At 38.8% G+C, this 21562-nt stretch overlaps 1 protein-coding gene across 3 annotated transcripts in view; it reads left to right on the forward strand.

The window, feature by feature from the left end:
* The window catches only part of SLC9A9 (solute carrier family 9 member A9), a 171987-nt gene that overhangs the window by 116273 nt on the left and 34152 nt on the right, over window positions 1–21562 (forward strand). For 2 of the 3 annotated variants that reach the window (XM_030954305.1, XM_030954304.1), the window contains exons 13-14: window positions 10947–10995; window positions 16067–16146. The exons of the other annotated variant lie outside the window; for it this stretch is intronic. In XM_030954305.1, the coding sequence (XP_030810165.1) occupies window positions 10947–10995; window positions 16067–16146 (129 nt within the window). The remainder of the gene's footprint in view (window positions 1–10946; window positions 10996–16066; window positions 16147–21562) is intronic. 3 annotated transcript variants of the gene reach the window in all.

Consider the following 21562-nt stretch of genomic DNA (forward strand, 5'->3'; position numbering starts at 1 on the left):
AACTACATTGAACAGCATAAGCACTAGATAAAGGGAAGCACACTTTTCCAGCAATTCTATAGTTACTCTGTCAAAAAGACCATTATGCATTAATTGGTATCTGCTATATCAGGAGAATATAATCTATGTAGGTTTGGGGATTTAAATGGTATAGTAACAAATTAAATGAAACAGGTGTCTTTGAGTCATTATTTTATTCTGTGTTGCTGAGAAGCAAAGTGGTGGAAAAGAAATGAAAAGTTAAATTTTCCATTAAGCAGTGTCTTAGAACATTGCCTTCAGAAAAGACACTACTGCTCATCCTGCTGTATTTAAAGTGGCTTTAAAGTGTGTTTTGACACAATTGTGCACAGGTGTCATTCTGCCATTTAAACAAAAGAATAATAATTATTGGCACTGTGTACATCAGACAATGAAAATTTAGGTAAAACTTTTCTGTGTAAGTACCCAACATTTTCCTGAGTCTGAGCCCTTTTTCCTACATAAGGAAACATGGAAAGATCCTATCAGTGCTTACTCAGATTATCACTGCAGCATCTCTGCCTATGAGCAGTGACCTCAGCTCTACACACCCTTGTGATGCATGGTGTTGGGAATTCAGAAATGCCATTTTGATTTAATCTTTGATTTAAAAAATAGTACAGCATATCTTATATGCTATACAGGAGAATATACCTTCAACCTGCTTTGTACAGCCTTGGGTCAATAAATCCATACAAGTCCTTACTATGATTCCCTGCTGTTCTGAGCACTTCAGACAGAACTTAGGTGAACATATTTCAAAGCAGGAATTAAATATGATCTTAAACAATGCAGCTGATTTACAAGCTTCTTGTGAAAGGAGCAGCCTGAATGGGCAGAAGGGTGATGGCTTTCATGGCAGCAGACCCCAGCAGCAGAGGCACAGGCATTTACTCAGCATCTTTTGGTTGTAACGTGCATCAGGCCTGACCAGCACTACTCTGCCCTTACAATGGCTCTGTGCACAGTTGCTCCCAGCACCAGCTTCAAATGATAAATTTCAAATGTCAATGCAAGAGATGAAGTGCATGATATATTTTTCCCCATGCCATAAGCCCAGGGAACTTAGAGTCGGTCATCTCATTATTTAGACTAATGCCTCACGAGGATTTAATGTTTTACTTTGGGTTAATCACATTAGCAATAATATAATGCATCTACGATGGCATGGGCTTCTTTCCAACACTGTGCTGTTTATGTGCAAGGAAAATAAAGGAGCAGACACCTAAAGTAATTCAGAGAACAAACATTTTACTGCTCTAAAAATCATTGACATAATTCACTGGAGGGAACTATTATTTCTGAGCCAGAAATTGACTAATCTCATCTATAGGATTTTGTCAAAATACATCTGCACAGAGTTTCTTTTCCCCATACAGATCTTCTGTAAAACCAGTTCTCATTTTTCCTAGCTGACAAACTTTATTAGTAACCTGAGTAAGACACCAACAAAACAGCCTAATTCCTTAATTTTTTTTGAAAGCTCTAATAATCTCCATGGAGTTCATAAAAGTAGCAGTTAGGATCTTCACTATGTGCAAAAATAATACTTTTTGTAATGCATTGATGTTTCTTTCTGCATTAACTGAAAATTTACTTTTAATAATATGCCAGGGATTTTTTTATTAATACATTTCCAATATTGTGTACACAGCATTTCATCTGCTGACTTCCTCACAGCATGGGAAGAGGCATGGTAATAATAATGAAATTCTTAAAGCACATGGAGGCTGATCAATACTGTTTTCTTTACTGCCTCTTATTGAAAAGATGATACACAGATGCATGTGTGTGTCTAAATCTCTCCCTTTGCAACACCTCAAATTAAAGCAAAAAAAGCACCTGCCATCACCAGTAGCTCCTTAAGACATGTAGCTTGGTATTATTGAAAATACAACATCTTTGACTTAAAGTAATGGAAATCAAAATGTATCAGCCCCCCTTATTTTTTATTCCCTCAAAACAATAACGATTTTGGATGGGAGGCATCACAGTCACCTCACAACAACCTTCCCACACTGTGCTGTGATTCAGTAGCTCAAAAGCTCACCTTTGTCAGGATTAACTGGGTTGGCACTCAAAAGAAGTAACATCCTTACTGCCAAAAAAGGGACCCAATTCCATCCTTCCTTCAAAGTCAATACTGCATCAACACTATAATATGATATCTAGGGAATCTCTTATTCTCTGAGTCCCAGTTCTCATCTGAGATATAAAACTCAGGTGAAAACTAAATTGCAAAATGACACCTTGCTGAGAAAGTGATAATTGCCCTGTATACCTCAGCTACCACCATGCACACTTCTCATATCTGAACTTCTCCTGCAGTTTTATAAAATTATTCAAGTCACATTATTTTTCATGTGTTATTATTTTTCAGTTTCTTTGATTGGAGCACAGTATTACTGAGTGATGTGACTCTTGTAACCACATTTTTCTCCAGTGGTGTCTCCATCTCAACTATCTGAACAGATTTTTTCCAATCTATACAAAGCAAATTTTTAATAATTTTATAACATTTTGATATCAAATAATCTACTGTTAGTGTGAGAGTTTCATTTTAGAAGACTTCTGGTAGCAGTTATCCTGAATTTTAGATTTACTGAGGGTTTGGGGTTTGGCTTTTTTCTGTAGCTATGATTAAAAATAAAAATTCAGGAGGATTACAGTCCTTTCAAGCTTTCCCATCCCCTGCCCATAGATCTATGTCTGATTGCCTACAAGTAATCACCTCCCTGCTCAGTAAGTGCAGTGTGGCTGTGAGGGGCAGTGCCCATTAACTGACTGTGGCTGAGCCTCCTCATAACGCTGCTCTGGAATTCCTGCCCTTCCTGCACTCCAAAACAACAGGGAGATTATAGACAGAATCTAAATGCTTGAAAAGCAGGCAGCAAAGTGGTTATCTTGTTCTACAGAGCTCAGGTTTTACATAAATGAGCTGCATAAAACAATCTTTTTCTTTCAGTGAGTAAATGACAGCAATGGCAGTGAGTGCCAGCATCCAGGTGATGTTAACGAAGCCCAGGCTGATGAGTGATGCCAGCACAATCATAAGTGGAGTGTTAGAATGACCACCACTCCCCAGCATAACTCAGAAATGCTGAGAAGCTAGCAAAAGTCTCAGGGAAACTGTCTTAGGAAAGACACAGCACTGCTGTCAGTGTGCTCCCTGTGCAGTCAATGACCCTGGTGGCACTGCTTGACTGGGAGCTGAGAGAGCTGTGCCCAGCCCTGGGAAACCTCCCCTCACACACTGCAACCACAGCCTGCTCAAAAACCTGTGGGGGCATTTTAGGATAAGAACAGACTGCAAAAACCTGCTCTTTTGGTGCAGAGAGAGTGGAATGGCTCACATACAAGCACACAACACACAGACCAGTCCTTACTGAGGAGAGGGGAACAGAACAAGGATTTGCCAAACTGTCAGAGGGATCTGAGCATTGCCAAGTTCCCAGAAAAACAATTGCATCTGAGATACATTGTCCAAATAAGAATGTAAAAAATGAGGGGGAATTGGTGGTGGTTTCCACATACTTTAGAACAGAAAGTTTATTAATCTTAATGTGAATTACTAAAAATATCATTTTGTGACAGATTTTTCTTCTCCCTAAGGCTGAATACATGCAAGTTGTTACTCAGCAAAATAGAAGGTGAAAGCTGGATCACCTACCACAGTGCAATGAAATGTTCAGGAACAACATATAAGTATATATAAATAGGAAAACCAAAATCAAAAGGGGGGCAGGAGGAAGGCAGGGGGAAGCAAAACAAGGAAAATAATACTGATCAGCTGATGTCCCAAGGGGATATCTAACATTGCTGCCAAGGGCCTATGGGTTTCACCAGTTATCTGTGAACCACGTACTGAATATATTTAATTGTACAATTCTTGTGAAATCCAATAGTTCTAGAGAAAGCACAGAAATCAAATTTCCCACGCATTCACTTTGTACCAGAGGCAGGAAACAACTGTGAGTTTGGGTCCCTAAAGACACATATGGACACAAGGATGTAAAGCTTGTAAAGCCCTGCAGTTTTCAGCATCACACTTGAAAACAGGAACCTCCTGCAACCACTGCCTGAAGATGAAGTGCTGAGCTGACCTGCAGCCTTGTGCTGTGAGTTAGAACTCCTCAGCTCACTGTGAGTAGCACGGTACCAGGGCAGAGTGGTTTGGCACAGTCAGTAGCTGCTATTTTTCCAATTTGACATGGAATTTGGTGTAATCTCTATAATTATTGTGTCTGTGGATGTAAATGCACAACTTGAACTTCCCATCCACCTAGATTTGATGATCTTTGATGTAACAAGCCTGAGCATCATAATAAACAATAACACCTTTTATTGCATCATAGAACCTATTACAATAATTTTTCCTTAAACCTGAAAACTCATCCCAGTTCTGACATTGTCATCAGAAGTTTGTCATTTGGGTTCATGTGCATTGACACTACTACAAATGATGATTTCTAAAAATTCTACAGAAGTTAAATTATGTTAATTTCACTCAACTTAGGTTCATATTTTTAAGCAAGAGGCCTGATTTCTCTACAGGAATATTCACACTGCACAATAATATTGATAATCTACCATGTGTGCCAGAAGCACTGCAGAGATGTACATCCCTGCTGCTCGGGATGCTGCACTGGAGTGCCTTGCTCCCATAACTGCAAGACATCTGACCTTGCATTCTGCCATGCAGCTGTACCCTGTGACTCCAGAGTGGCCATACCATTTTAGTGCCCCTGCCCCAATATTAGGATAAAATAGGATTATCAGAATGGAGGATCAGATATCAGCTGTCTACAGATCCAGTTCATCATTCTGGCTGCTCTGCAAATAAGTTCATCATGTAAATGCAAGCCATCATCTGTTTTTAAACTTTAGCATTTTCTTCACACAGCTGCACAGCTATAATACAGTGATAAAATTTTATGCAGTGACAATACTCTCAGTTTCACAATCTTTTTTATTAAGGTCACATCTAGAAACTATAACTTGTGGATCTCTTATAGAGCACTACAGTTCTTTCTTCAGCCTTATCTTATATTTGCATTTACCCATTATCTTCATGCATTTCACCCCACTTTTATTTGGACACCATTTATACAGGTGTATTAATTTAACTGTCAATTCTGCAACTAAATAGTTCTCCATATGTCCACCAAAAATGGGGCATGGACTTTGACCACAGAACAAATGTTTAGCATTTTTAAAAAATTATCTTACCAGTTTTATGAAATTCCAAGTTCAAAAGCCAAACTGTATCACTTTTACCTCTTACATGAGTCAACGAGCTTAAAATGACACTTTTCATTCCATTTCAGCATGTTGCATATAGAAAGCATTAGCTGCATGACAAACAGCTGTCATAACTATTTAGGAAGCATAATTTACCTGCTAATTTATTTTAACCCTCCTCAGCATGAAATTAAACTCATTTGTTCTTTCTGCTGTGAGGTGCAAGTGATTACTCTTGCCTTAAACTTAAACTGAAGTGTTTTCATTTATTAAGAAAATCAGCTGAACTTTGAAGATCTATACTCATGCCAAAATTCCCCATGAGTTTGTCAGTGAAATACTGTGCTATAAAAAAAGCAGATGTTTTTGACAGCATCAATCCACAGAAAAAGCTGCATGTAGCAGCAATAGAGCAATCTAGAAGCAAAAGCAGATTTTAGGTACCAGTTTGTTAGGAATACACATCACACTTACTGCCACATGGACAAGAATAATGTCCTGAGAAATCATTATTTATCCTGAAGGTTTTTTAATTTCAATTACAATGATTTATTAGAGATCATGAAACAACCTTTTTTTGGATTTTACTCATGTTTCTATTCTTTACAGTTAATAATTCTGTACTGAATGCAACGTACTGATGATGGATAGCTACAAGCTTGAGATTTATTCATGCAAAAATATTCAAGACTCCTGTTGCAAATGTTGTTTAATGGCCATCTTGGAAAATTGGGTTCTAAATCACTTACTCAAAAAACCCTTCCTGGGATGTGTAACTTTTGAGAAGTAAGCTGAGGCTTCAGGATTGGTTTAGTTAGAGTGAGACAGCCAGTGGAAGGCTGAGGCCATTGCACTGACAAAGTGAGTTCTTCCAGTGAAACCTTTGACAAGCAAAGAAGCCAATATTGTTATTAATTAACTTACAGCAGCACTCTTGGAGCTCTAAACAAAACCACAGCTGTGCTAGATTTTGTACAAACATAATAAAGGATGTGTACTTACAAGCTAAATATACAAAACAGAAAAGCATTAGGGTGAACGAAGTGTTGTTATCCCCATTTCATAGTATCAGGCCAGAAATGGATAGAGATGCCAGACTTTTCACACCTCTTCCAGTGCCTTTGTTTCCCCACTGGTGCAGAAGAGGACACAGAGGACACTTGGCTGATCCTGACCCTCATGTGACAGCTCAGTGATGTCCTGTTCCACCAGGTACACATTTACCATCATACACTTTGAGCAGGGGAGGATTGCTACTTGCATTATAGAGAGATTTCTCCTTCCCAGGCTTGATCTTTTGTTCAATAAATCATCAGCCGCATTAAATAATACAAACATTTTTTTCTAGGGGCTTCAACTAGATGGAATTGATTACATTCTCTCAGGACAAGGTTTTAAATAAAAGCAGTCCTGGCTGCCTCAGCTGGGGCACACCTAAACTGTGTGAATCCATGGCAATTGCAAACCAGGCTAGGTAGAGCTGCAAGCAAGATTTAACTTGCATGAACCAGGCCCTGCTGTGCCAGTACAGAAAGCCCAAGCAGGCCCAGAAGGACAATTTCAGTAATTAGAATGCAGATTTCAGAGAAATGCCTCCATTTGCAGATTTCCCAGCACATAAAGTGAGGGAGGGCTGAGAATCACACTTGTAAGTACAGACACCAACAGTTCTGCTCTAAGTGCCTAGATCCTCATGAAGATGTGAGTCTATATAGGGTTTTATGTGACTCCGCTGTAGAAAGCAGAGATTTTATCCTACACTGTTGTTTTTGTGGTGATGTGAGGGAATTAAAAGTTTACAATGCCCGAATAGTGATTGACTACTCAGTATTCCTAGGGATTGGGTGTGTATTTCTTACTACTGATTCCCCTGGCAATTTGGGATTTATCTTTTGATCCATTTTCTTTTCAAACCACATAAGGAAAGAAGTTATCAACTGCTTTGTATTCAGTGACAAATTCCTTCTCTTATTACCAAGCACATTCTGACTTTTGCTAAAAAAATGATGCACTTGATAGCACACAGGGATTTAAATCCATCCACTGCAAGGGGTACTTGTGCAGATTAATGCACAGTTCCCAGCAACTCTTAGGCCTAATTGCTAGCCTGAAGTCAAAAGCTTCCCTTCCACATTTTGAGCAGAGCAACTGGAAGCAGTCTCTGAACCCAGGTTTTGATCCAGTCCTTATTTAAAAACAAAAAAACACAGCACATGCCCTACCACACCCCAATCCCCCACCCAAAAATCCTGAAAAGGACAATACAGAGAAGATGCCAGGGGTTTGATTTCCTCCCTATCAAGGGCATTTAGGCTTTAGTAATACCTCAGGTCCATCTAAATACATAAAGTAAACATCACTGCAGTGTAGAACTGATTAAGAAGTCTTTGAATTTGTCTTCATGGAAGAGAAATCATCCTAATGTTTAATGTATAGAATAAGATGCAGAAATAGGCAGAAGTATACAATATTTAGAAGACAAACAAGGAACAGAGAGCAGCCAGGGAAAGTGGGATAGAAAGGCAGAAGAGAGGCTGCAGGAAGTAAAAGACAACAGGAGAATAGCGACAAAAGTTGATAGCAAGAAAAGAGAAAAATACTGAGAAATATTTTTTCTGAGCATGCATTAGATTTTCTCACAGGAATGGAAACCTGAGACTGTTAAAAGGGGAAAGATGTTTCTACAAATATTATCAGGATATCTCTTAGAGGCAGTTACAGTAATTCATACATATTTGAAGCTTGCAAATTCTACTGGCAGTAGCATTAGATCTAGCAGGCCTTTTGAAGAATTCAAGATTGTAAACTCCAAGCGCGTATCTATGATTAATTTCAGACATCTTGAGTCTCATATAATTTGGTATAGTTTGTTTTTTCAATATTTAATATTTATGAATATTAAATTCTACTTCATGTCAAGTGTATCAGAGCTAATTCTAGAAGACCATGACTTTCAATCCTAGGGCATGATATTAGGCTCCCAAGCCTATGGTTGGATATGAAATAATTAGCCACAATTTCAGAACTGATTAGACTGAGTTAACGTAGTTCATACTTCATTAAATTACAGAAACATATTGCTACTTTAATGCATTAAAGAAATCTCCCATATAATGCAAAGAACAATTTGGTTCTTTTCCCACAGGACTTTAAATCACCTGGTAATATTCTGGTATCCAGACTAACTCCCAGTAGTGAGATACTATTCCACGAGAAAAACAGCAATTACATCTGACCATGTATTTTAAATGAGGGCAAAGAACAGACCAAATAAAGTGTCAGCTCAGGCTCTGTGAATTCATGTGGCATAGAAGCCTTGTTTTCATTTTCATACATTAACAACCTAAGGTTGAATTCCTTATTTATTGTTGCTTTTTTCTAGCTTTAAATGTAATACGACTGTTAGGATGTCATGTGAGAATCTTCATTTGTGCTGTATTATAATAATCTGTTGTCTGCAAAATAAACAAGGCAAAATGTCTAGATGTCTCTGTAGCTATAAGGATGAGAAATTATAGATGCAGAGAAGCTTCAGCACACCACAGATTCTGCAGAACTCAGGAAAAAAATCAGGATTTACGATACCAGTTAATTCCTGCTGTCAGTGGAATTAGCTATTAGTTATATCCTGCTACTGAATCAATATCACAGCCAGAAACTCTGCTCCTACCATCCCCATGGCTTCTCCCTTTTCCCATTTGCTATTACAGTCCTTTGAGTCCTGGGTGAAATGTTTTCTGTTGTCTTAGCTCAGTCTCTAATAACACATCACAACTCCAACACACACAGCCAGGAGTGGAGGTTTCTCAGCTCCAGTGAGGTGAGAACTGCATGAAGGCTAAATTACTTCTGTCCCAGAAGTGACCTTTTTTGAGATCAAGTTAAACTCATTAAGAGGAGTGTTGGGAAGTCAGGTGCTGCTGAAAGGCAGGGCTGCAGCACAATCACATGTAAATATGTTGGATTTTTTTACTTCCAGAGCTCTGCAGGCTCCAGCTGATGTGCTGCTGGTGAGTTTATCTTGGCTGGCACTGGTGCACACATCTAATGAATCACACAGTCTAATAAACAGTGCCTGTGCTCAGGAAACAGACTGGCTTTCTGATTCTGACCTGGGTTATGAGTCTGGGACCACAGCACCCACATTTGTGCCACTGCTGCAGCCTTCACTGCAGGCACTGTCCTTACCCTGCAGCCTCTGCAGGGCAGGGCTGTCCCACACTGCTCTGTTTTACAGGGCTGAGCGCAGATAAGGCCCTGGACACCTCTGTCCTGCACATGGCAGTGATAAACCCACTGTCAGATAGATGGTTAAACCCCTGGGTAATGATTCTTTTCCTTTTCATATGTAAATGTTTCCATTTTAATGAAATGGAAATACCTTACTTGCTTTATTCCAAACTAATGAATAGGGTTAGTGTCATCAGAAGCTTTTCCTTGCAATTTAAGGGCCAAGAGGACCAAAAAAAGAAAATAAAAGAACAAGAATCTGCTATTCATTCTGTCTCTTTGTTGAGTCACCACCAGGATGGTTATTTTTAATAAAAAGATAGAAATATTTATGCCTGAAGGACTCAGGTTTGTTGGAGCTCTAGAGCGATGATAGATAGAAATGTCTTTATTTTTTCATCCATTCAGTATTTACATATAAAAAGAATCTACTTTGCATATAGTTCCTGTCATTGTCTCCAGTTCAATAACAGTGTATGCATAGCATTCACAGGAAAGAATGTTGAGGTATGCAATTGTTAATATTAAATATTATGTGATGTGTTATTACCAAAAGCAAATCTATACTCAAAAATTAAGACTATCAGAAAACCAATGGCCTTAAATTAATTTCTAGTGAAAGACTACATTTTCTTTGCATCAGTAAATTCTGGTTTATCTTGTGGACCTGCTACTTATCTGGGAGCTTGCAAGGTGTATGGGAGTTGTTGGTCGCCTTAGCTGTGGACTTCAGATTTGGGTGATAATAAAGTGTATTATTTATCATCCCTCACTGCTTTCCATACTTTCTTCTGTCTTTCACCAGCACAAGCCTCTGTTGTTCAACTTAAAACATTTTTCAATTGCATTTCTCCTCAGCTCTGAGTATCAGCCATAATCAAAATATGCAATTCTTCCTTTAAACCACACCCCTTTAAAGAGCCAATTTTATTTTTTTCCCATCCATATGGGATCGGAAAGTGCCACCCAGGTTATCACCATCACATCACTCACTGCAGTCTCCTCTCCCTTCTGGGTTGCTTCCCTGTACCTGCTGTGCCAAGTAAAGCCTTTTCCAAGTGCCTCAAGAGATCCATAATGCAGCACAGGAGTTCTGCAATCCCATCCTCCACTTCCAACTGCAGTTCCTCAGCCCTGCTCTTCTGACAGCAGTTAAGCATTTCCTAGCACAGAGTAACAGCTTGATTGTCTCTCCCCAGAGATGGATCAGAGCCAGGACAAAGATCTAGTCTCAGGTGTTAGGAGTGGCAGTTACATGGAAACTTAAGTTTTCTAAAAACTTCAGAACTTCCTTAATTTAAAAAGTGATCCTAATGTTTTCCCAGCTCTTCTCCTCCTTTCTCACCTAGTAGGAAATGAGTGACACAAGAAGCATTTTTACACTCAAAGCTGTCTAATATACACCAGATCATTACCATATGTCCTCAGGTTTGGTTTTTGGGTTTTTTTTACAGAGTTGGCGTAGATCCAGATGAAGATCTGAAAGCTAGAGCTGCGAGCCAGGTATGTCAGGCTTTTGGACATACATGCTGAATTTAAAAGTGTTCAATTTTTGGCAGATCATTGCTGCGCCTCTGCAAATGAGACATCTCGGAACAATCTTTAATCTCTCAGAATTAAAAAAAAATTGTGTAATGCTCAACTCTAGTAGGTCAGGTGTATGAAAATATTTTTCAGTTATTTTTTACATGGAAGCCTGAGTACATCGTGAACTTGAAACCTCTAAAGGGGGCTCTTGAACAAGGTGCAGCTGTTCATCTGTGCACTTCCATTTTTTGTAATATATATATATATAAATATTATATATATGGTGCAGTTTCAAGTGCAGCACTGCCTACAGCAGCAGGAGGAATCTGTAGAGTCAAAGCACAGAGACATGACCTGTGGCTCAGCACTGTGGGTGCAGCAGCAGGGGGACTGAGGAGAAGCCTCAGTACAGCTGACAAGGCGCCAAAGCAAAAAGCCAACAAGTGCCTGATGCTGGTGATACCATCCCATGCACCCTTTCAGACAAAACAACTGGAACTGAAATTTAAATCATCCAACAAGAAAAAAATGTAGAAAATAAACTGAGAAAGATATGAAATACTTTATTCATTTCAAAATACATTAGAGATACCATTAGGCAAAACTTTAATATCTCTTATGTGCTGAGTATTCCTAACATTTACACATTTGCACGTTTCTGAAGGCACATAAGGTGAATCTCTATTTTCATTGTAGCGAGTAGAATTCAGGTGCCTAATTATCCCAATGCTTCTTTTAAAAGAAGGAACACCAACATTACTTACACTGACCATATCTTTTATTCTACAACCCAGTCACCATTGATAAAGGTTTAGCATAACCTTCACTGCACCATAGCAAGGCACTCTTTTATTCTGAGTCTGAGGGGCCTCATGCTAAATTCACTTTCCTAAGCATCTTGGTAGGAATTCCTGCAATGCCTCTGCCCAAATTCTGAACGAGAGCAGGACACAGAACCATAGTCTATTCTTGACTGGAGTACAGAGACACAGAGTTGCAGAAATTTTCAGCTTTTCAGCACTCATGAATTATCAAAGATCAGGGAATGCAGCATAAAATTGACTGAATGCATTTTTTACAAACACCTGATTTCTTCAGAAGCTGCTAGGCATCTAATTTTCTCATTCTTTTACTGAAAATGAAAATAATAATGTTTATTTACAACAGTAACACATCCAGTGTCCCAACTGTGCTCTGTGAATTAACACCTATCCCTTCTGACAAAACTGAGCAATACAACACAGAAGGTGTAAATAAATATAACACTTTTCATGCCCTATCACGTCCAGTTCAGCATTCCTTATAGTAGTATATTATACCTTGGAAAATAGTTTTGCTGTTCTGATTATTCTTCCATCCTCCCATGGTATTTTAATTTCATTTGTCTTTTTTTTTATATATTTGACATCTCAATGTTTTAGTAACTGAGACCATTCTCTCATTGTTTTAACTCAGTACCTATCATAGTTATTCAAGTCAGGTTGTTTCTGCTAATTTTCTCTTTCATCTCATATCTCTCATTCCTTTTCTTACCCTGTGTTTCTCTTTCCTTTCCAAAACCCTGTTTTTATTTAGTTTACTTTTCAGAACTTATTTTCTTCCTATGTTACTGAGTTTTCACAGTGGAAGCAGTTGATCTTCCTACACATCTATCCCTGCACAGATACTGGGTCAGGTGCCAGTACCTCCCACTGCCACTTAAAGCTCTTGCCCAGATGAACTTTAAACCACATGCCCACTCTCAGTGCTGTTAATTGGAGCTTCAGGGGAGATTGTACCAGAAATAAGAACAAAATATCTTCAAGAACAAGATGCTTAAAAGAGAGCAAAAATTAATGGAAAACTCTTGGCCTCTCCCTGCTCAGTCAGAGTACTCAGACAGAATGGGGAAGCAACAAGGTCTGCTACCGAGATTTGAATTTAGCTCCTCTGTGACCACTCTAATACCAGGACATGGCTACCTTGCTGTGGCAGCTTCTCAATCCATGTCTGTAACCATACCTAGATTTTTTTTAGGGGCAGAAGAAGCCTTAAAGACCTTCCACCTCATGGGTACTATGTGAGACACAATACCAGTTATATGAGTGCAAAACCCTTTTCGTTCCTTACCTCCTCATCTTTTTCTCCCTTCTTTCCTTCCTTTGCCTCCCAAAAATTCAATTTTCTGTGAAGAGATTTGATTTCTTCAATAATTCTAAGTACACAGTTATTTCTAAACTTCTGATTATGTTCTATTTTGGGCTACCTGAACCAATAATTTTGGCAGTCAGCTGGCAGCAAATTCCAGTTCAAACTGTAAGACCTGGAACCCAGAGCTCCTTCCCTAGAAAAGGTGTAGAGCCTCTTCATTTATAATTAACATCTGCACTACACCATACCATGATCCATCAGAAGCATATCAGTTTCAATTCTGTCTTGCCACGCTTAAATTTATCATTAAATCCTTATCACATCATGAGCAGAAACAAAAGGAAGTAGCCTCATATTCATACACATTTGCTTATTGATGGACTGTCATAACTTAGTTCTGAAAGAAATTACAAAATACATACTAAAATTATACATATATTATTGTATAGAAAACAATATGCAAAACAAACCACTTTGCTACATATCATGTACATTCAGTGTACAAATACCAAAAGCTAACTCTGAAAAGCACAATGCAGGGACACAAAATCAATAAGCATAGTTACAAAGCTGGTCTATTTAAAAAAGGCAAAAGCTTTATGGAAGTGAGCTATTTAACTAAATTCCCATTAAAAAAGACAGTCAATAGGATATTTCATTCAGATGGTTTATGTATCTCAAATTCTGCCATGTTAACTTCAGTTGAGAGAGGGTAAGAATATATTTTCTACAAGCACTTCAGAAAAAAAGTTGTAGATATGCTATTGATCTCAGCAAAAAACTAAATAGCATGCAAAATCCTTATCAATATCATCTCTGTCAAACTAATCTGCATAGTTTATTTAACTGTCCCTACATCTTTGTACATATAATAAGGAATTTAGTTACACTGTTCTCATCAGTTTCATCTGCCAGCTGGTTGGTGAATTTATTGCAAGGACTAATGAGAGTAATCTCCATATGGGCAATTCCCATATGGAAGAAGAGATGTGCAAACTTTGGCATTTTCCCTTCCCAGAGAGAACTACTTTTACCTCTCTGAACTGTAGGGAAAATGAAAAGTTGCTCTTTAAAATCATAGGATCCAAAATAGGATCCAAAGATCTGCAAGAGCCCTGAAACATTCACACCAACATCTCCTGTCCTCCCTTGCACTCTTTCTGCACTCCACATAGACACCCAGATTCCCACCACTGCAAGAGCTGATAACACAACACAGATTTCATAGACAAAAGGAGGAAGGTGCAACATGTCAAACTAGAAATAAAAGAAGGCCCAGGTCAGGACCAGAAAGCCCCTGGGGGATTATACTCTTGTGTAGATGTCTGTTCACTGTTTTCAACAATTCATTTTCCTGAATGAGGAAACCTTCTTCCTTAAGAGGAAGCTAGAGGTTTGGAAAGAGGAATTAACCAACAACATTACAATTCAAACAAAGGACACAGGCCGCTTACAGAGCTCACTGTGCTTTTAACAGGCTGTCCTCTGCCCCACACATGAGTAGCCCACTCCACAATATGTTTATTTCCATGTCTGTCCTTCTCTTCCTCCTCCCTACCCCTGTGAGCTCAAGTCCTTCCCTCTCCTTTATTCAGCGTTCTTGTTGTTCTGACCTAAGAGAGTTTTTGATTACAATCACTTACAATCAATCCCTGCTTAAATATTTGAACCCTTCTCCCAATCTTTATCTTGCCAAAATGCATTTTTAGATGTTTAGAGCTTGGAAGAGTGTTCTGCTGCTTGGTTAGGGATTAGTATCATCTTCTAGCCCCTCCCCTCCAGCTCCCCAGTTACTGGGAAGAGTTGCTAAAATACTCAATTCAGTTAATAAGATAACAGATCCCAAGAATAATATTTGTTCTATTTGGTGCATTTGCATGTTCAGTGTGACCACACTAGCAGTATCATAACAGCTACAGCATGGATTCTGTCTAACCTTACTCAAAACTCAATGACATCAATGCTCCCATTGTTCTAAAGTTCCCATGAACATATTGCCTGGGAACTAGACCTTAGACCTTTGAGGGTCAGACCATTGACATTATCATCACCAATTTACATGTGTATTAATCTATTATAAAGTATTCTATTCCAATATATTATTAGATTAAAACATGAAAATTAACAGATTCATTTGTTTAAAACTGCATAAAGAAAAATATTCTCTTTTAAACTATCCCAACTTGCCACAAAACAAAACCAAGACAACAGTTAAGTCTTGTTAGAGAACTGGCCATCCCATTTCTAATTTCATCCTGACAGTAATTCTTCCACTAGTAATGATGTGATACCTAGAGTATGATCAAACTGCCTGTCTTTGTGCAGATAACTGTTCCTAATTTATTATTCCAAATTAGGACCCTGAGGAAAAGGATAGTCCACCTCTCTACCTGTGCATCATGTTACAGAATTAATACCCTTGCAGAATGGAAAGGGTATTTGGAGCCTTTTCAATCCAACTCATGTCCCCCTCCCCTTGGAAAGAAGTAGAAAGCATTTTCCTAGTTATTAGAACATCTCAATCCCTTTGGGAAAGACATTTTGTTAGACATACACAAACAGCCTCTGATCTTGTAGGAGTAAACTGAAGTAATCCCACAACGGCAATTAAATCAAAATATCATTTTATTGATCTCAGAGTATAGCACTTCTCAACTGCTTAAAAAATTGGAATCATTCATAAGAATAAATGCTACATTCTTGCAATGAGTGCAGCAATGAGAAATGTGCTGTATGAGCCAATTTTCTCCTGAACTGATTCACAGGGATGACATTTGTGCAACAACAAAGCTTTTTTAAATTAAAAAAAGTACACTTAATTGTAATTTGGTCTGACATGTATTCTTAATATCAGAACGCCATGTTTTATTTATTTTATAAAAATGCTTCTCACTTCACTCATTTGTTTATTTTGCAGAGTGCACCTAACTTGGATAAAAATACAACCAAAGCTGAGAGTGCATGGCTGTTCAGAATATGGTATGGCTTTGACCACAAGTATCCTTTTCTGTTATAAACCATGAATTTTGCACTACAATTCACCTTGAAAATGTTTAAGAACCAAAAATTATTATACTTTTATAAACCAAAACAAAAGTGGAATCTATTTTAATGTGTTACTAAGGAGAAATCTTGCAAGTCCAAGGCAGCACAAGGTCCAACCATGACTGAGGCTACAGGGAGAGGGTACAAGTTAAGGAGCTCTGAGCTACAGTAGCATATAGACAATACATTTAAATTAATTAACCTTCTTAAACTCCTGCATAAAACTAATCCAACCATTATTTAGATAGGGTGTAGATTCTGTGTTTGGGGAACCAGGAGGCTGAAGCCAGAAGCAGCCAAATGCCTGCTGCCTGACCATATACTCAGAAGCAGTAGCTATCTAAGAAAAAAATAAGACAACACTGGTTTACCCACACCTCTAATAAAACAGAGAAAGAGGCATCTATTATGAAAAGCTCCCAGGACTTTCCTGAAGCTCAATCTGCTTCCTAATCCCTGAGCCTTGTGCTTTTATTCACATTCCTTCTGAGGCATGTGTAGTACAGACCTTGAATATGGGTGTGTGATGCTTTACTCCAGGAAGTCTGGTTTCCATGTCTTTTGCATTTCAAGAAAATATTTTAAGTAATAAAAGAACATCCTCCCTGAGCCAAGGCAGAACATACAGTCTGACACTAATGCCTGTGCAAAAACTGTAAATACTACCATTCTGATTTATTGCCATTTTAAACTGACCCTGCACAGGCTTTGCACAGCTGCCAGTGAGATCCCACAGCAGCAATCCCCCCTAAGCCTTTAGCAGACACATAGTGAATATACGAGAAGCCCACCAGCTGATTTCTGTGCATCCTGGCCCAGGAGCTGAGCAGGCAAAGCCCTGCCAGTGCTGTCCCCATTATCCAGCAGCACATCTATTGGTCAGTCACCCTGCACCACCGAGCAGAAATTAATGCTCAGGCTGCATATGTGTTTTTCCTGATACCAGCTGCAGCAAACTAGAATGAAACATTTCATCTGATAAAATGTAATTCTTTGGGAATACAGCTTCCTTGGAGAGTTCAACTGAAGTTATCCTTCAAAGAGACTTTTGATGGAAAAACATATTTTTGGTTAGAAATGGATGTTTTTTTCTTAATTCATCTACTCAAGCAGTTTTAAGGCCAAAAAGCACTTAGCATTAAAATTTTTCCCTTGAATAATTCTTCAAGAATACATAGAAATAGTAGGTAAATGTTATATGAAGTGAGAAAATATGTTTAAATGTTAATCTTGAGTACCAACATGACTGGCTTTAACCACCCCTTTTTCAGAAGAAATAGCCTGTGGTGGTGGTATATCCTAGAAACTACAAGTCAGAAGGAACAGATGAACAGGGCGAGGGGAAGGGGGATTTTTTCCTCTGAAGATAAAAAAAATTAAAAAGAGCAAGCAAAAATGTGGAAGGCAGGAGCAGGACAGAAGCATGCATTAAAGACATGAAAGAGAACAAGGGCAGAGATAGAAAACAAGGGACAGAGGCAGAAGAGGGAAAGAGAAATCAATGTGAAAAAGTCAGACAACAGTACATGCAAAATGAAAAGTCTGTGGAAGGCACCAGAAGCATCACTTCTCCGAGATGATCTGTATGGTAGAGATCTTGAATATGGGTGCCTGATCCTTTATTCTATAAATTCTGGTTTCTATGTCCTTTGCATTTCAAGAACATATTTTAAGTGATTTTAAAAAATAGAATTTTTTAAAGAACACATTTATTCATGTCAGTCTCGCTAGCAGTCAAGCCGTAATCTTTCTTTAGAATTCAGATGTTCAGAGATTATAGCTGTGCCATTACCCTAAAATATATATTTATTACAAATAATACATCTACATTTCACTAATCCTGAAAGTGTATGCCCATATTCCTGCATGGAATCATAGCTCAACCCACTAATGCTGTGACTCACAGCTCTAAGCTTTTCTTTGGTAAGAATACTTCTGAAAGACATTCTTTTCAAGGAAAGAAAAATTATTCACCCAAACTTTCTTTTGCCTTTCCCTACCTAATCTTATAAAGCCATGTTGCTAGATTTAGAAGAAATTGCCATGTAGCATAGTACTTGTCCCCAGTACAAGATTGCAGAGAGGATTATGATAAAGTTTTCAAAGAAAAGATACAGCAAACTAATAACCTGTGTCACAGCTGAGACAGCCACAATACACAGAGTATTATCATACAATTCCAGAAGGCTTTAAGCATTCTCCCATACACAGTAACACCTTACCTCATCAGAAGGCTTCAGGTGTCTGCCCACACAGAGTAACCTCAGGCCACCTCAGAAGGCTGCAAGCATCTGCCCTTCTTTTTCTTTAGCCCAGCCTTTTATCCCCTCCTGTTGATGCATTGCACCTGTGTGCCCTCTGTTCCCTTTGGTGGTTGGTCAGTGCCCCTGGGCACTCCATGGCTCATTGCTGTCAGTGCTGCTCACCTGCTGCTCACAGCTGAAACCAATTGGGGATGGGGCTCAGCCCATCCCAATCACCACAAACTGTGCACCTACATATCTGTTCATATACTTCAAAAGCATGCAAGACTGTGACATTTCTATGGTTTGACATTTGCTCTTAGGCATTAACACAAATCTACCCACTCTTCTGGCAATGACATCTCTTATGCCTATATTTATTTCATAGGAGGAAAGCAAGAAGGAGGAAATATCACTAAGGAAATGAAAAAGTTGTGCTGTTCTTTGCTGTCTTTATGAATGATTTCCAATTAGTTCAGTGATCTTAGGCAATGGCAACACGCCATGCTGGGGTAGAACTATGCAAAAAATCTCTGCAATTCTGTTTGAGAAGCACATTTTATTTTTATTCTGAAAGAAACATCAGGAGCCTGATCCAGAGCCAAATGGGTTCAATGAGGACTGTATTCTTTCAGCAAAAGTTTCTTTGAATCAGGTATTGACACCTAGGAAAAATACATTGTTCTCTAAGATCTAGGCTAAGAAATTATAACGCTGAAATAACAAAAATTAAGAATAAATAATTTTAGTAGGTAGAGTTATCCTCTTGGATTTCCATCTCAATAATTTAAACAAAAAAATGCAAAATAAAATAGTTGCATCTGACAGGAGGCCACTTTCAGTGAGTCAAGTTTTGTTTTTACAGCCTACAGTGCATTACACCATTTGAAGCCATAATATCCTACTGAAGGCTAGTGGGAAAGCAAGGGAATCAACAAAGGTTTCGAGAATTTATCAGGAGAAAGAGACACCACAGGTTTACAATCCAGGATTTTATATATAATTTAAAATGTTGTGTTTTTTCAAAGCAGATGTAGGCAAGTTTAGCTAACAAATGAATGAGTAGGTGGGAATTTCATCCTGCAAGGGCAAGAGTCTGTGTGTATATGGGCAGAGCTCAGGCAAACTGTGAGCAAAATTTTCCCATTCCACAGCGTCCCCAAAAAGCTCAACTTTGCTCCCAGCTAAGAGCAAAGTTTTTAACTCTCCTCAGTCCCAGCCTCTCTACTTTCTTACTCTAGGCAAATATCCTCCTTCTGCCTGCAAAGTCCTAAGACATTGTGTACCTGACTAGAGCTGGAATTCCTCCTCTACATAGGCCTGGAATTCCAGTTACAATTCTAAAAGTGAAGGGAAATTAGTGCAATAAAAGCATCTTGCAAGCAACCTTCACCTGGTTTTCCAGCTGCTCTAGCCTAAACTCTGCAATCATTTCTGGCTTCATTTAATTTTATACAAGGCTCTTCATGCACTAAGGATTCATTCTCTCCCAGAATCCATCTAATTCTTGCTTCCTCCTGTGGGGGCATTCTTGCTCTTGCTGGCATCCATCAGGAAGAGAACTACAATATTCACCCAACTTCTCATGCTCTATAGTGAAAAGAGAAGGAATTACTTGGGATTGCTACACAAAAACACAAAAATAATGCAAAAATAATGGAAATTGAAGAGGAGAAATAGAGAGTGCAATGCATGCACTAAGATGTTTCTGGATAGAAATGTTCACCATCTTCATAAGAAGCAGGCCACGTTGTGTTTTGGGACAGGTACTGTGGCAGTACTTACTGAAACTTGCATTGACAACAAAATAGTTACCGCATAACAGGAAAACTTATGCAAAATGAAACAGAAAAAAGCAAGAAGGGAATGAAGAGGGACAAGGACATCAAATGCACAGTAAGTTTCTTTAAATACTTTGTGTTAAATTGAAAGACAGGTTTTGGTCCCGCTGGCAGCAAAGTGTAATCCTGTTTTTGTGGCAAAGGGATGAGGATGGCACTGCACAAGGTGTGGCCTTGCAAGAGTAACACGAGCAGAGCACCAAGGCTGCCTGTCCTTGGCATGAGTGAGGGGCCAGGGGAGGCAGTGGTGGCTGTCATCTGGCTGGGGTGGCTTCCAGGAGCACTGCAATGACAGACCTACTGCACCCCTGGTACTGCTCCAAGCTACCCAAGAGCAATGCAGCTCTCTAACTTTGCACAAAACTCTGCTTTTTGAGTGGTTCACACACACTGATACCTGGAAAGCAGAGGGAGGAGAGCTTTCTTCTTCTACACAGATTTATTTTCAATGTGATGAACTAACACTAAGCTACACTGAATAGAAGCAGGTGTCGGGGACAGAGTGAGACAATTCTCCTTAAAGTAACTCCTTAAATTGTTTCTGCTTAAACTGCAGTTGTCCACCATTGAAATTCATGCCTTTCAGTTTGGTTAAAAAAAAAAGAAAAAAAAAGCTGTTTATGTCCTTTGCACTTGCCTGGAATCCATCAGCCAAAAAGAATTGCATTCTTCGTAGACTTCAAAAGTTTATCCTCCTTATCAGGGCACCTATCATTTTATTTCTCCTGCGCTTTGTACGTGGATAAAACAGACATAATGGCTGACTATTGAGCAAGATAAGTACTATTCTGTGCCTGGGAGAAAATGGAAAATCTACTAAAAGCAAAAGTGCATTCTGGGGTGAACTGACAATCAAAGACAAACTCAGCATTTTGTGGTCCTTTCAGCTGAATTTTCCTTCTGGGCTGGCTTGTCACTCTCATATCAGAGACAGACATCTTTGGAAGGAAAAAGCATGGAAGAGCCTGAAAGCATGCACATGCATGCTGTTTTCTTTTACCTGCTGAAGAACTAAAAGTTTATCAACATAAATAAATATTTTGATTTATTCTTCTTTTAGTACTTCAGTGAAAACAACAAAATTGCACATAGGGCCCTAGTTTTGGCCCAGAAACTCATTCTGCTACACAGTTTTCAAACAGAAAAGAATCTTATCTGAGAGACAACTCAGTCCAATCATGAACCAAAGCAGCATTAGATAACACAGCTCAAGCCAAGCCAGGTACCACAGAAGCACTGCTGCAGAAAGGGCTGGCAGGAAAGGTAGCCAGCATAGCACAGAAA

Source organism: Camarhynchus parvulus, chromosome 9 (genome assembly GCF_901933205.1).
Source record: "Camarhynchus parvulus chromosome 9, STF_HiC, whole genome shotgun sequence".
In the NCBI taxonomy this organism is placed as follows: domain Eukaryota; kingdom Metazoa; phylum Chordata; class Aves; order Passeriformes; family Thraupidae; genus Camarhynchus; species Camarhynchus parvulus.